Source organism: Aspergillus pseudotamarii (genome assembly GCF_009193445.1).
Source record: "Aspergillus pseudotamarii strain CBS 117625 unplaced genomic scaffold BDV38scaffold_1, whole genome shotgun sequence".
NCBI lineage: Eukaryota > Fungi > Ascomycota > Eurotiomycetes > Eurotiales > Aspergillaceae > Aspergillus > Aspergillus pseudotamarii.
In genome coordinates, this window is record NW_022475015.1 from 880,496 (window position 1) to 893,699 (window position 13,204).

The 13,204-nt window shown below is 46.3% G+C and overlaps 5 protein-coding genes across 5 annotated transcripts; 2 read left to right on the forward strand and 3 right to left on the reverse strand.

Annotated features, from left to right (window-relative positions):
* The first annotated feature begins 523 nt into the window (after positions 1 to 523).
* BDV38DRAFT_232095 (uncharacterized protein) lies at positions 524 to 1,896 on the forward strand. Its single transcript, XM_032053006.1, has 4 exons — positions 524 to 741; positions 820 to 899; positions 955 to 1,017; positions 1,072 to 1,896. The coding sequence occupies exons 1-4, from the start codon at positions 583 to 585 to the stop codon at positions 1,280 to 1,282; spliced, it is 513 nt and encodes a 170-aa protein (XP_031919886.1). The 5' UTR covers positions 524 to 582; the 3' UTR covers positions 1,283 to 1,896.
* A 1,124-nt stretch (positions 1,897 to 3,020) lies between these two features.
* On the forward strand, positions 3,021 to 3,219 carry BDV38DRAFT_232099 (uncharacterized protein). The gene has a single exon (XM_032053007.1). The coding sequence runs from the start codon at positions 3,032 to 3,034 to the stop codon at positions 3,197 to 3,199; it is 168 nt and encodes a 55-aa protein (XP_031919887.1). The 5' UTR covers positions 3,021 to 3,031; the 3' UTR covers positions 3,200 to 3,219.
* A 398-nt stretch (positions 3,220 to 3,617) lies between these two features.
* BDV38DRAFT_276895 (uncharacterized protein) lies at positions 3,618 to 4,481 on the reverse strand (the record flags this gene model as incomplete). The annotated part of the gene is made up of 2 exons (XM_032058356.1): positions 3,618 to 3,654; positions 3,712 to 4,481. The coding sequence occupies 2 exons, from the start codon at positions 4,479 to 4,481 to the stop codon at positions 3,618 to 3,620; spliced, it is 807 nt and encodes a 268-aa protein (XP_031919888.1).
* Positions 4,482 to 6,484: 2,003 nt separating this feature from the next.
* BDV38DRAFT_289660 (fungal specific transcription factor domain-containing protein) lies at positions 6,485 to 9,056 on the reverse strand (the record flags this gene model as incomplete). Its single annotated transcript, XM_032061305.1, has 5 exons — positions 6,485 to 6,877; positions 6,940 to 7,154; positions 7,219 to 7,694; positions 8,159 to 8,523; positions 8,986 to 9,056. The coding sequence occupies 5 exons, from the start codon at positions 9,054 to 9,056 to the stop codon at positions 6,634 to 6,636; spliced, it is 1,371 nt and encodes a 456-aa protein (XP_031919889.1). The 3' UTR covers positions 6,485 to 6,633.
* Positions 9,057 to 11,043: 1,987 nt separating this feature from the next.
* On the reverse strand, positions 11,044 to 12,503 carry BDV38DRAFT_3488 (arylamine N-acetyltransferase family protein). The gene has a single exon (XM_032063209.1). The coding sequence runs from the start codon at positions 12,286 to 12,288 to the stop codon at positions 11,242 to 11,244; it is 1,047 nt and encodes a 348-aa protein (XP_031919890.1). The 5' UTR covers positions 12,289 to 12,503; the 3' UTR covers positions 11,044 to 11,241.
* Positions 12,504 to 13,204: the final 701 nt, after the last annotated feature.

Below are 13,204 nucleotides of genomic sequence, written 5' to 3' on the forward strand. Positions count from 1 at the left end.
AAGGGTGAGGACGGTGCGAGCCAAGACACGGTTAAGTATGCTATAGTGTTTTACAAGCAGGAATTCACTTTTTGCCGAAGTAGGATAATCCCCGTCTTCTGCGCTGCGTCCAGTTCCTCATCCAAGACCTGGGCAAGTAGATAAATGTCTCACATAGTGCGACTGCAAAACTAAATCATATCAAGGGTGTCACGTTGGGAACGAGTTTAGGGTACAAAAATCTCATTGTATCCTCGGTACTCGCTAACAATAACCGAGAAAGTTAAAAGAGTCAACATCTATAATAATCGCAGTTGTTTATATATAAGGACGAAAATATGATACAAAGGAGGATCGTGGTAAACAATAATCATCGTTCGGTAGTACTGCGTAAGGGTTACACTCTATAATGTAACTCCGATATACATGACGTCGTTGGTAGACTCTACCCAGTAACATCAGATGACTAAGTTAGTAACCATAAATAACAGCAATAGCCTGCTTGTCCGGGGAAGTGCCTACCAAGATACATCCATTGGAATTTCTCACTGTGAACTTGCCCTTGTTAGATTTAAAGTCAAAACGGCACATTATCTCAATTCAATGTTGTTCTTCAAATCTTTGCTCGTCGCCTACAGTTTCATTTCTTCTTATGCCGTCGCCCAGGATGCTCAGGAAGAGCTCCTTAATGAGCAAAGTAGCGTGCCCGTCTTCCGTAACCCGAGGGTCAATGACCCGATGACAGGTGATTATTCATTCAAGGTCTGTATCGAATAGAACACCTGCCTGGGCATGGTCATTCTATATCACGTGGTTGTTTATGACACTGACACATAATAGCTCAAATGGGACGTCAAACATGGCCGGGATCGAACAGAAACGTATAAACTGGGATGGTGTTACGCGCTCAGTGGACAACCGTGAGAGAAGGGCAATTCTCTTCCATGTCCATTACGGTAGCTAACAATGGCTCAGCAACATCCAAGGATATACTATTACAGCTGGCAACGAATATATAATTTATGCGGAAGTGTGGGAGTAGGTGTTCGAAGATGCCTGTATAATGTCGCTTTATCGCTAACTCAACTCTAGGAAATTCCCTAGCAAGGGAAATCAATGGTGTCCCAACTTTAAAGGGCCTACTAGTGGCAAGGTGTCTTGGGGACCGCACAAGGTTGAAACGGTGTGCCTCAGCGGTGTACCGAACGATGGCTGGACTAGGCCCAAGCCAAAATGCCCTAGGGAAGACTCTATCGTAGATCATTCAAGCATTGCTGAAGAATATTGGACCTTGGACCTTTAGTTTATGGTTGAGTGTGGTAGTGTCTCTCAAGCCTGTCTTGCTATTAGGCTTGCGAGGGAGTGCTGAAGTTTCATAAAAAATTAGAGAAGAGAGGAGTGGTATAGCATAATTGTGCTGGAAATTAGTGTATGTTTGCGTGCTACTATGAGTGATTCCAACGTCAATCCAGGTTCCACAGTCACCCGTTAACTCAGCTTGCTATTCTACTTATGCATGGGCCATTTGAGTATTACATGCTAAAAAGCTAATATATGCATGAGCTTGGACTTTGGGCTCGACAGTCCCATGTGCCTAGGAAGCACTGTCGCGAGGAATGGCTTTGTAAGCTTCTGCATGCTCAATTACAGCCAAGGAGTCTCACTTCGCCGTAGCTGTATTAGGATAATCTAATACCAAATCAGTACAATGTTTCAAATGTCGAGGGAAACAACAGCTTCATTTTCTTTTTCCGTTATATAAAAGAGTATCAAAGCACCTTGCATAATAAAAAACCTTCGCTATCCGAGAAAATAGAGATTTTACCTTTATGGCGGTGAACTATCCTTTAGATGCGTATATTCAGCTGAGAACAGTCGATTGTGTGTGACAGCCTGGGTGTATTGCAGCATAGTCTTCCGTGTCGCCCATCTTTGTTTATGGCTGGAATTTGTCAACTTTGACTCCTTGCTCTCCTTAGCCGCGCATTTCGTAGCTGTGTGAATCAAGGCCTGATGAATGCGCGCCCCTAGTTCCTATAGAAGCTCCAATAGTGATCACCAAACTTGTGTCACTGTGCATACACACTTTGATAAGGCCTTCCAAGTCTGGTTGTACTTTTCCAACATAATCTGGAAATATTCCGGAAATATTATGAGACTTTGTCTTTCCGCTACAGGGGTCAATGTATTTGCCTGGACAAGGTCGGCTTTGATAGCCGTAACGTGGAATATAAACACCTCAACTCTCACTACCTCGTGTTCATGGAGTCTGTCAGCAGTGTATTGAGCCCAGTTCTACTCTACAACCACAGACAGCTCGGTGCTTCTTCATGCCAGCTGTGCCTATGAAGGATGTTATTCTGCCAGTCGATTCAAGGAAGCAGAGATATTCACAAAAGAAGAGATGCCTAGAATCTGACGCTCCCAGCACAATTCTAATGGTGTCATATTCGGAGTCTATCACCGCTGCTTTCGCTTGGGGCTCGACATTAGTCATATGTTTGTTGGTCAATCCGATTTGGAGAGCTGGCCCCCTTCCTCACGTAGCCGTGAGTGTCACACAAACCCTCAGCGACAATACCTTAAGCAGGGAGAGGACAGTAATCCAAATACTCGCGACGGCAGCCTATTTGTAATATCACACTATTCCACCATCTCAACCCTTATAGAATGTTGCCGTAGTCTAAATATCTATTATCCTGGGGATATAGTATACTTCCCTAACATCTAACGGAGAGGATATTCCAAATTCTATCCACGACGGTGTTCTGAATATGACGTGAGTTGCAGGTCACCAGGATGTTTCACTATGGGATCCGTGACAGGGACTGACATTCATCCTCAGTGGGTCACGATGTGAAGGCCTAATCAGGTTACATTCAATCTCAACCTAATGAATGACTGGCCAAGTGGTGTGACTGCCGTGTAAATGTGTCATAAGAGAACCGCCAAGAGCCGCATATTGACATATAGACAAGCTGACAGAATCGCCAAGAACATAATCACATCACCAGTCAATCGTGAATAGAGAATTTGTATAAGGGTATCTCTGATGAGGTGGGATCCATGTATTCAACCGCTGTTGGTTCATGGGGTGTTCTTTAACTCGGTCAAACTCTATCTGCTTGCGGCATTTTGCACTTCCTTGGCACGTCGTATGACAACCAGCCAGATCCACATAATAGATAGAAACTTAAAAGGAAAGATCATATACCACTAGGAGAGGAATACACCTAGGTGTAGACATGTCTGAGCTATCTAAAATTAATATCACACCATACCAGGTAGTGTTCAAGTTCGACCATGTACTTTTGTTCCCTCTAATTGGACATACAATTGCAAAATAGTGAGGGTGTTCTAGTTTTGTAGATATGAGGTTATTTGTATATCTGCTGTGCGGACCCGATAAAATACTTTGGCCAGATCTAGTGGGTATGGTCGGCTAGTGCACTTTCTAGTAAATCATAATTAACCTTGAAATGGCCAGCTACATCACAAGTAAATACGTTTAATTTTAGCTGAGCAAACAGTAAATCAATGAGATGCATAGTATGGTACAGTTAGCCTTTCGCCCATTATACTTTTGATATGTCAACATTTGCGTAAAGAGTTTCCAAGATGAAACGCCATCCATATTATCATTCTTGGTCCCACAGCTCCAAGGCTTTCCAAACCCTTCAATCAAATTAGTTCAGGCCATTCTGTCAAGTTTAGAACCTTGTTCTGACTGACTGACGGTCGTACTTTCGGTGAACAGCCCCCAGTACCACCTTTAGGATAGTGTCAGCAGAAAGTTCACCAGGATCTTTATCCCAGGTCACCGTGTCAATTATATCTCTGACTCCGTATGCTTCACGAAGGTCATCATCTAGATATCTCAAGTACTCGGTCACTTTTTTGTCACGGCCGACCTGAAAGAACTGGATTCCAACCTGCCACTCGTCCGCACGCCAATTATCTAGTTGCTTTGCGGTGGCTACAATAGTAGCAACAAGATCGTTTTCTAACCCATCAGTTGGCCTTCCATCAGTAATAACGATGATATTGATAGGTTTAACTGTTGAAATAGAGTCTGTATCTGTTCCTCTATGTCGCAGTGACTCAGCAAGATCTTCCATATAGGGCTCTAGAATTTCCTTCAGTCTAGCCCCGATTGGCGTATCTCCATGTGGATAGACAGATCCGAAGATGGTTTCGACACTTTGAGGGGTGCTGACCATTCTAAAGGCTCCTTGAGTATCTCTCGGATTGCGGTGTTTTAGAAAATATATATCAATGCCATCTTGATCGTGTTTGGTGCATATTGGCGAGATATTAACCAGAGCATCAAGAGTCTCATTCCAGTTTTGACCTCTCATGCTACTACTATCATCGATCAGAAAGATGGTATCGAATCTCCGAAGGAGTGCATAATCAGTGTCGGGGTTATTCACCCTCTGGACACTGGACCTGATGCCTGGAATCAATTGTTGGGGATCAGACTCTGTTCTGCTGGGAGGCATCTTTGAATGTGAGTATACCAGTCGCAGCACTAGTGGAGAGAGTAGCACAAGCAATAGAAGAGGTTTAATTAGAAACAGAATGATCAGTATCAGCAGTAATAGAAGTAGTGAGTGCCGTTTATTTATAATTAACGGAACCGCCATTTGCGAATGCTTCCTGTCTGGAAATCTTTGCAAGGAGATATAGGAATAAATGTATTTTGAGCAGGAGGTCTAGATGTTTCCATTGACGTATATTGCTATACGTATCCCTTCACTTGCAAAGCTTTTGAATCATATTACCCATGGTCCTAAATGTATGTTAGTGTCATAGGCCCTAGTGTGGTCAGATGCTACTGATTAGGCTCTGAGGCTTACAGAACCTTGTCTAATTACGGGTATAGCTGCTCTTCACCCATATTTTATCAAACTCACAACATCCATGTTGTCTATTTTCAAGGGTTGTGGATATGGGTTATAGGATCTAGACATTCCGTAAAACGTTATTTGTATCACGCAATACAAATGAGCAATTGGCAGAGCGTTAATAGGCCTCGCCATGGCTTGGGTTCTGATATTGGACCAAATATCCAAGTCCGCCAAGTAGACACTATTGTGAAGCCGGAAGACGGCCCACCAACCTGTATTGTGTTGGACGGTGCGGCTGGTTACCTGGGCTTTGGACTGAAACTAGCTCCACATATTGCGGGCACAGATTGGATGGCAGACGATAGTTTGGCAGCGGGCATTGAGGTGTGGATTGGGCGGGTTAGTGTCGACAAGGCCGGGGCGGATAAAGGTGTCTAAGAGGTAGTGGGAGACTCCCCAATCACCTGAGCAAAAAGAACAGCGACAGGGCTGGGCTAGCGATTGGATTGACTAGCGCCCTGACCATGCAACGAGACTGGTAGATGTGCTGGGCCTGGAACCCTGCACTTCTAACAGTCTGAAACCTGACTTGATTGACTAGCATCAAAGGCGCCCACTGAAAAAGGCCTTGGTCATAGTGCCGGGCTTGTAGGAAGCAAAGCCACTGGAGTATATCTCTGAATGCACTACTACCGCACCTTGGTTCCGCTGGCTTGTGATATCCTCCAATGTCGGCCAATGGCCATGGTACATGGATTGGTCCATATAGTGCTTTGACCGATAGAAGCCCCTCTGGATTGTACGAGTCGAGAATACGACCTTCACAAAGCCAAGAATCTTAATTTGGGAAACGGGCCCTTTTAACATTTTACTTGATAATGGCAACAGCAATAGGAGACTGGTAATGGCCCATTCTGCAAGGCCGTTAACTTGCTAACGTGTGATAGTTGAACCGTAGTATAATGTCATAGCTAGGAGCTAGTTAGATCTGCTGTAAGCGAAGCGTAAACGGTAATCCATGCCAAGCATTGATTATATTTTGTTCTGGGATTTTTTGGCGCATTTGGTGGGCACGTTTAACAGCGCCGGCACGACATTACCAAAAATAATATTTTGCTTCCATATTCCCTGGCAGAGAGGCACTGCAGAAAGACCTAGAGTCCCTCGATAATCAAGGGGATTCCAACTAGAGATTTGTAGAGAAGCGTAATGATCTGCACGAAGGGGGCGTTAAGAAGGGCTTCCATGGATATCAAGTCATGTACGTCCGGGCCAGGGATGTAGAACCTGTGTATTTGCATAGAAGGCAATCTCAGTAACGCGCCTCGGTCAGTCAGACCAACAGCCTTCATCTGGAGCGAAGAGTCCAGATTAACTGCGTCGCACGCAGCGAACAGCCGGTGCTATTCTGCCAGCTGAATATCTAAAGTCAGCCACTGCTAGTCTAATGTCTTCATTGTCACTGACTTATCTGCAGCATCTGGCTGCAGAGAAGATTTTGCGTGACAATCATTCAGTTACTCCTACGAGTCTGTATTCGCATTACGTTGAGACATACATGATGGTCGCTTGTGTATAAGGCTTACAGGTTAAATCCCTAATCAAAGGCCCCACACATATATTGGAAAGATTGTATAGACTTAGGACCAAACACGGTCAACCGGCTTCCAGTAGTGCAGGCTAACTTTGTCGAAGCAATGTGCTTTCTTACAATGGGCATGGATTGTATCTCTCAATGACTGTGAATGTCCTATTTCAAACTCAAATAGAGGTTCTGAAAGGTATGCAGACATCGATGGTCTGCTTATTCACCAGGAGTAACTAAACGTGCAAGACGGTCCATTTTTGCCTGTTGACAAGCAGTCACCATGGCCTTTATGATAAGAATGACCGGCTTCAGCTCGAACCGTCCCTCAGCGACCATTTCAACATAGTCGCATATCCAGCCCACAGACTCGAGATCTTCATCGAGGTTTTCATGATCTGGATTCCCTATGAAGTCTAAACAAAGGATGAAAAAAGGGAGTAACTGGTACATGGAGATAGGACTATACGTGCCGTTAATAATGTGCACAACAAGGACATGGATGGGATGGGATGCTTGCTATACCTGATTCCCCAGAACGCATGCGATGTGGACCCCAGGAGGGATTGGAAGGTCTTCAGCGACTTCCTAGCCAGGTCAACGGCTTGGCATGGTAAGGCATGACCCGAGTCACATTTCTTCGACAGATACAGCACAATAAGCATCTCATAGCTACCGATCAGCACGTCGATGCAGAGCCAGATATCGATATGATTTGTCGCGGTTCGAAGAAGGCTCGCCTATAGTTCCTATTAGCACAGCATTCCAGCTTTTATCCTGCTATTGAGGTAGGGTATAACCGACTGTATCCCAATCCGACAATATAGACTGCACCTCATCGATATAATTCTCAATGATAGCATCATGCGAAACCGGATCCGGATCCGGACCACCAGTAATCCAATCAAGATACTTCCTAAGAATAAGGCCGAGCCGCATAGATATCAGAAAATGAATCTGTATAAAGCGCGACGACTCATCGTCCACGCCATTGATCGTGGGATCGGGAAAATGTACCTTCCACGATCCTGCGGGGATGAGAGTCGGTTTGCCGAATGACTTTCGGAAAAGACAGTCTGTTCGAAGGATGTGCCAGAAGCCGAAGCGTTTTCGGTTCCGCTCTATTTCAGCTTCGTGTAGTGGAGTGCCAGCTGGTGTGGAGACTTGGTTGTCCCCTTCATTGGGTGTTTCATCGACGGTAAAATAGCCCAGGGTCTTTGATATCCTGCATGTGTGACTGAAGGCCTTCCACGCTAGATCTGTATTACACCCTTCGAGGGCTGTTGACGTCTATTGGTTTGTTAGCTATGTGGGGTGGGGATCGAGTATATGTGATGCGCTTGCCATGAGAGATGCAGCCAAGAGGTCGACAGGGGTATCTTTGATATTCTTCATCCATTCGTCACTTAATGCAACGCACTTTAGATAAAGATATCGCAAAATGCTGCCCCTTCTGGGATGGGCGTCCAGCTCCAGAACAATGCCCCGAAGGAGAATAGAGTAATAGATAATTTGAGATGTACAGTCTAGTTGGACGTGAGGGATTTCAATTAAGTCGGGGATCGAACATAAGAAAGATTTCTCAAGAGGGAATTCGAAGCCTGGAAATTGGTGCGAGGCATAGTGTTCTGGAAAGGAGGTTAGATCGTCAACAGGTGTGAGGGCAGACACTTACTTTCGATGAGTTTCTTTGCCAGGTCTTTTGGGACGATCGCGTCCCCCAGCGGCTCGATGCTCTGCGTACTCTGTATAGGTTTAATCTCCGAGACAGCAGAGGTGACTGCTTTAATACATGGATTGCTTTCGAAATAGCATGAGTCCACGTGTCGCAGGTGACAAAAGACGTTGGAGAGAAGCATAGATCGACTGCCTTCATCGTTGATCCGATTGACAATATCTCGAATCACGGAGGGAACTAGTTGAGCCGGATCTTCGTCTAGGGATGTTACCTGAGCGGCCTCGGCACCGACGGAGGAAATCGACATGGAGTCGACTCCATTATCTTCAGTTTCTGGAACATCCTCCAGACCAACTTGTTCTTCAAGACGTTTGAGACGGTCGACAATCTCCAAAAGCAGACGTTTATCGACTGGTTCGCTTGTGCGAGATCTTTGTCAGTGTTCTGGAGGAGTCGAGTCGCCTTGTGGGTCAAATAGATTTAATGATAAATACCCTTGTTTCTTGGATCGGGGCTTTCGAGGCGAGTAGACACACTCCGATCCCGCGATTTCACAATTACCACATCGCGGAGCGACTCGATTACAGCGAACCTAGCAGATTGTTATTCTGGCTAATCCGTCCCGGTGGCATGGCCGACATTCTATCGGATTACCTTCTTGGATTGGCAGCGACCGCACTACGTTATCGTTTCACGTGAGTGGGTCGGTTCAGTTCGGCCATCAAGGCAAAGCTTAAGGCAAACTCACCGAGATATTCTGTATGCCCTGTACGGCACTCATTCTGTCTCGAGACTGTTATTTCTCAACGCACGTCTGCTTCCCTAGTGGGTGAAGTTCAGATCGTTCAAGTGGGGTCAACAGGAAGGATTCGCTGCTCAGTTTAATTACTAACCTCCCAAAATAGATTAAATTGGCGGGTACGATTCCAGGGTAATTACGAGTAATAATACCAACCCATCGCATGCTTGGTAGAGATTAATTATATCGAGATCCACGAGGATTAAGAGTCTATGGACAGCAAGACTCTCGGTCAAACAGTCCAGCTCTCCATCAATTGTCACCGATTGGCTAAGTAGAGTGGCAAGGCCACCAATGTCTGCAACGCTGGTGGGTTTTACATGATGCCAGATGACCATGTATATAGAATAGAATATGGCTTTTCGAGGACGGAAGAGACAAACTAGTCAATCCCTAGTATAGCCCAGCAGAGTCTGGGCTGTCAGCAGGTGTATTTAGTCCTAATTTCTGTTCTTACAATATACTGCCATTCAAGGTGCAAAAAGTTGCGTCATATCGCCGATTGATCATCAAAGCCATGGGTTAACTTATACTTTCTCCCTATATAATTGAATAGATAGTGTGATTTCTCGTGATAAGCCTCGGAAAGGAAAGAGCCTTAATCTTCAGTCCCTTGCATCCAGAGACCACTGCCGAGGCAGCCAGACATTTATTACCAACCACACTCCATGAGGGTTCCCGGTCGAGTGCTTTCCTGCTCGAGGATTCTTCTGGGACTCTCTATCCCCTCGTTCTTCTGTGCCGCAACTTGTACTACTACCCCCTATTCTCGACACTCTTCATCATAATTCTACGTCTATGCGTCGTCTGGGTGCTCAGCCTGTCTTGTTTGGTCGACACTCCTTCTGTTAGCGATCCCTTCAACGTTGACTTCAAAAACCTCTGGTGGCTGCGCATGGTGGGCAACACGATCATGGATGAGATATTTGGCGAAGGTCTTGTCCTGGCACGTACCGGTGTAAAGCTCGTGGACAATTTCAGTACCCAAAGACAAGGCCAAACATCTCCTGAATACCTTCCTCAAGGAGGGTAAGACACGAATTCTTGGTCGTATATCCCGTACAAAAGGATGATATCCCCACCAGGACTCGAGATATATCGCCAGGGCCCGATATTCCATAAGGCCAAAAAGGCTGCATGATTCTGAATCTACGATTCAGAATGCAGAATCCGTCCGAATGCCCTAGACTCACCTATATAGCTTACCGCGGTTATCTATATTCTATACTGTTAGAGCTATCTACTATTAAAATGATTCTACATAAAAGATAGTACTGATAGCCTAGAAGATACCTAATTATAACAGTACTGTATATATATGTGTGTGTCTGTGTGCGTTGTGTATTTAGTGAGGGTTTTCACTTTGACCGTTTCGTGGATTTACGCTGCCGTAGCACAATAACCAGGGCGAGCCATCACCCGCATCGCGTGAACTTATGAAAGCTAGAGCACAGAACAGTGGGCACTAACTCCTGATATTTCGAAGAGCTGAATAAGTAGAAAGTCACGAGAACATGTCGCGAAGACACTTCGGGCCAGGAGATTCTCCATCGCTCTGCTCTGGTACCGAAATTATCGTTTTTCTCTCAGTTCCATTGTGGCATTGTAGGAACCTCCAGATACGCGGTGCACTACTACTACGCCGTAGCACTAGACGCCCAACAAGACCATCTGGCCCTGACACCCGGCCTGGCTGTCGGGACTTCCCCGGTGTCTCGTTTGCGTGGAACTCTCCCCGCATCAAGGGACGACGTTAAGCCTTCTATGACCGAGCAGGGACAACCCCGTGTAGGTACTACGCTTATCTTCGTTGCTGAGAACCCAACAACTATACAGTATTTATTAGGCAGGTAGCGGCAGCGCCGTGGAAGACGTGGGATCTATACAAGGCCAGAAGAACTCACTATCTGCACTGTTACACCGGACATACAGAAGCAAACGGAGGCAACTATTGGCCTAAAGGATCTTTGCTCAATACCAGATATGAACCAGTCTTCTTACCGACGCGGTCACTACCAATGTGCACAGATACCAGCTGAATGGAGTGCTGTAAATCTACAACCGGAGCATACACGGGTTTTGGTAACCATCAATCAAGGCAAAAAAAAAAAAAAAGAAAAAGAAAAAAGACAAAGACAAAGGCAAAACAAGAATGCAATGGTAGGGTCACGATAGTTGCCTTCTCAGCTCTGCCACCCGGGCGTAAATAAAATGTCCGAGCTGTAACATGGTGCATGCAGGCATACAAGAAGAGAGACATGCCGAGACGAACGGCCAAATTGTATGAATTGCAAGGGAAAACGATGGCTGGCATCATAATCCTGTCACTTGATTGCTCTCATCTTAGCGTTTATGCTAATTTCCGATCGTCTGGAATTCCCCTCTTCTCCTCGTCTGTCAGATGTACGTTGAAGATTTCAGCCATCGCCTGCAAACGCTCCTCTTCCGTCTTACACTCTTTGATTACCATGCGGTTAGTGCCAATAGTCTTTCTCACGGTGTCCTTGAATAGGGTGACATTGCCCACAATCATCTCCTTGTCCTCGTCCATGAGCATTTTCGTACAGGTGACATATCTGGTGAAGAACGACCTCGGGTTTGTCGACGTGAACCAGGACATGACTTCGTAATCTTGGGGCAGGAACTCTGTCTCCGTGAAGCAATAGACCGGCAGCCACTCTTTTGGGTCGTCATCAACTGGGTTGGAGCAGATGTCGAAGCACCACATCTTCGGGGATCCTGTACTGTTGGCGGATTTGGTCGCGTACGACTCGGGTATCGACCGGAACTGCAGGCGAATCAAACGTGGAGGGATGCTGGTCGTCTCAAATCCGTCACGCAGCGGAAATGGGAGGTTGGGGCCCATGGAGCCCATCCCCACGTCCACGACGTACCACTCGTCGTCTAGTCGCACAAGATTCAGCATGTGGTTCCACCCGTCATAGGTCATGGTCTGGTTGCGTCGGACGTCCGGGTAGGGACTCATTGCGCGCGCGACGCGGCCTCCACAGTTGCGCACTTCATAGCCGAGTGAGCGAAGGACGGTCCCGAAAAAGCTGTTGTTCTCCATACAGCGCCCGCCGAGCCGTCGGCGAACTATCTTCGTGTAGAGCTCCGCCAGATCAAGCGTGACGATTTTGTGTGTGGAATAGTGCAAGACGAGATTGTCGAAAGGAACATTGCATGTGTGGTGCCGTGTCAGAGCCCGTAGCAAGGGCAGGCCATGCTCTTTAGTTCCGGCCTGGGTCCTGTCTTTCAACACCATCGAGTCTAGATACTTTTGTGGGAGCTTGATGCACTCAAAATAGTCGCGCAACTCAGCATCACTGTAGCGGGGACGGGAGTCCTCGTCCAATGGAAGCTGGGTCAGCACGTTGGGCGCAGGGTTGGACGACATGACGGGGAGTTAGTAGTTCTGACTAGTAACGGATGACAGTTGGATCATATGAAACTTCTTCAGCACGTTCCGGGGATGGATATTTGAACTTGTTATAACACAACTTCTTCGGTGATCGGACCGAAGACTCCGTGAGCAGTGTGAGCGGTGCGTTGCAAGGCGTGAGGGCATTCTTCCCGAGAGTGCGCGGGGTGATTATACGTGGAACGTGGGGCGGGTGGCATGGGTAATTGTTTGGGCACACAAGAGATGGCCCCTGGACACATCATTGAGCCGCTGCAACGTGTGTTTGACCGATGAAAACGGCGGGTCCGGTTTGTGCCATACTCCGAGATGTAGAATAACGCGATAGTTTGACTAACCAGAACCTCTGCAACAGCCATGAGAAGAGGTATTCATGGATCCACCAGATCCGCCTCGGTGAGGCGATTATAACTCCTTCCCTAGATCACCTGTAACACGGTATCTATCTCTTATAGTACCTTCCTCCCACAGCTGTTCAGGTAAATTCAAATTATACCAATCCATGATAACATCAGTCATTGTCTGCTCATCGGTTTCCACACGCATCTCCCGAATAATATTGCGTGTACCATCCAGGTCGGCCAGCCGTAATAGACCGGTATCAAATGTCTCCTCGTCTGCAATGAGCATGTACATGGTTGCTACCGTGCGATCTGTTAAAGGGGAACAATTTAGGTCAGAGGGTGAGGTAAGAAGAGGGTTTTTTTTCTTTTTTTTTTTTTTTTTTTTTTTGACAAAACGTACAATCAAGTATTGCGCGACGGGTAGAAAGTCCCATGATAGGAGAAAACCCGAGTCGAACCCCATTATGTCATGGGAAATGGAAGGTGGGCTGAGGCTTGGGTTTTGCTAGAGATATAAACAAGGAACAACAATTCTTGGGGGTCTTTGC

Bases quoted from the DNA above. Each gene is read 5' to 3' on its own strand.
- BDV38DRAFT_232099 (XM_032053007.1), top strand. From the start codon at position 3,032: ATGAGGTGGGATCCATGTATTCAACCGCTGTTGGTTCATGGGGTGTTC.
- BDV38DRAFT_232095 (XM_032053006.1), top strand. From the start codon at position 583: ATGTTGTTCTTCAAATCTTTGCTCGTCGCCTACAGTTTCATTTCTTCT. The intron at 742-819 runs GTCTGTATCGAA...GACACATAATAG, and splicing joins CAGGTGATTATTCATTCAAG to CTCAAATGGGACGTCAAACA. The intron at 1,018-1,071 runs GTAGGTGTTCGA...ACTCAACTCTAG, and splicing joins ATTTATGCGGAAGTGTGGGA to GAAATTCCCTAGCAAGGGAA.
- BDV38DRAFT_3488 (XM_032063209.1), bottom strand. From the start codon at position 12,288: ATGTCGTCCAACCCTGCGCCCAACGTGCTGACCCAGCTTCCATTGGAC.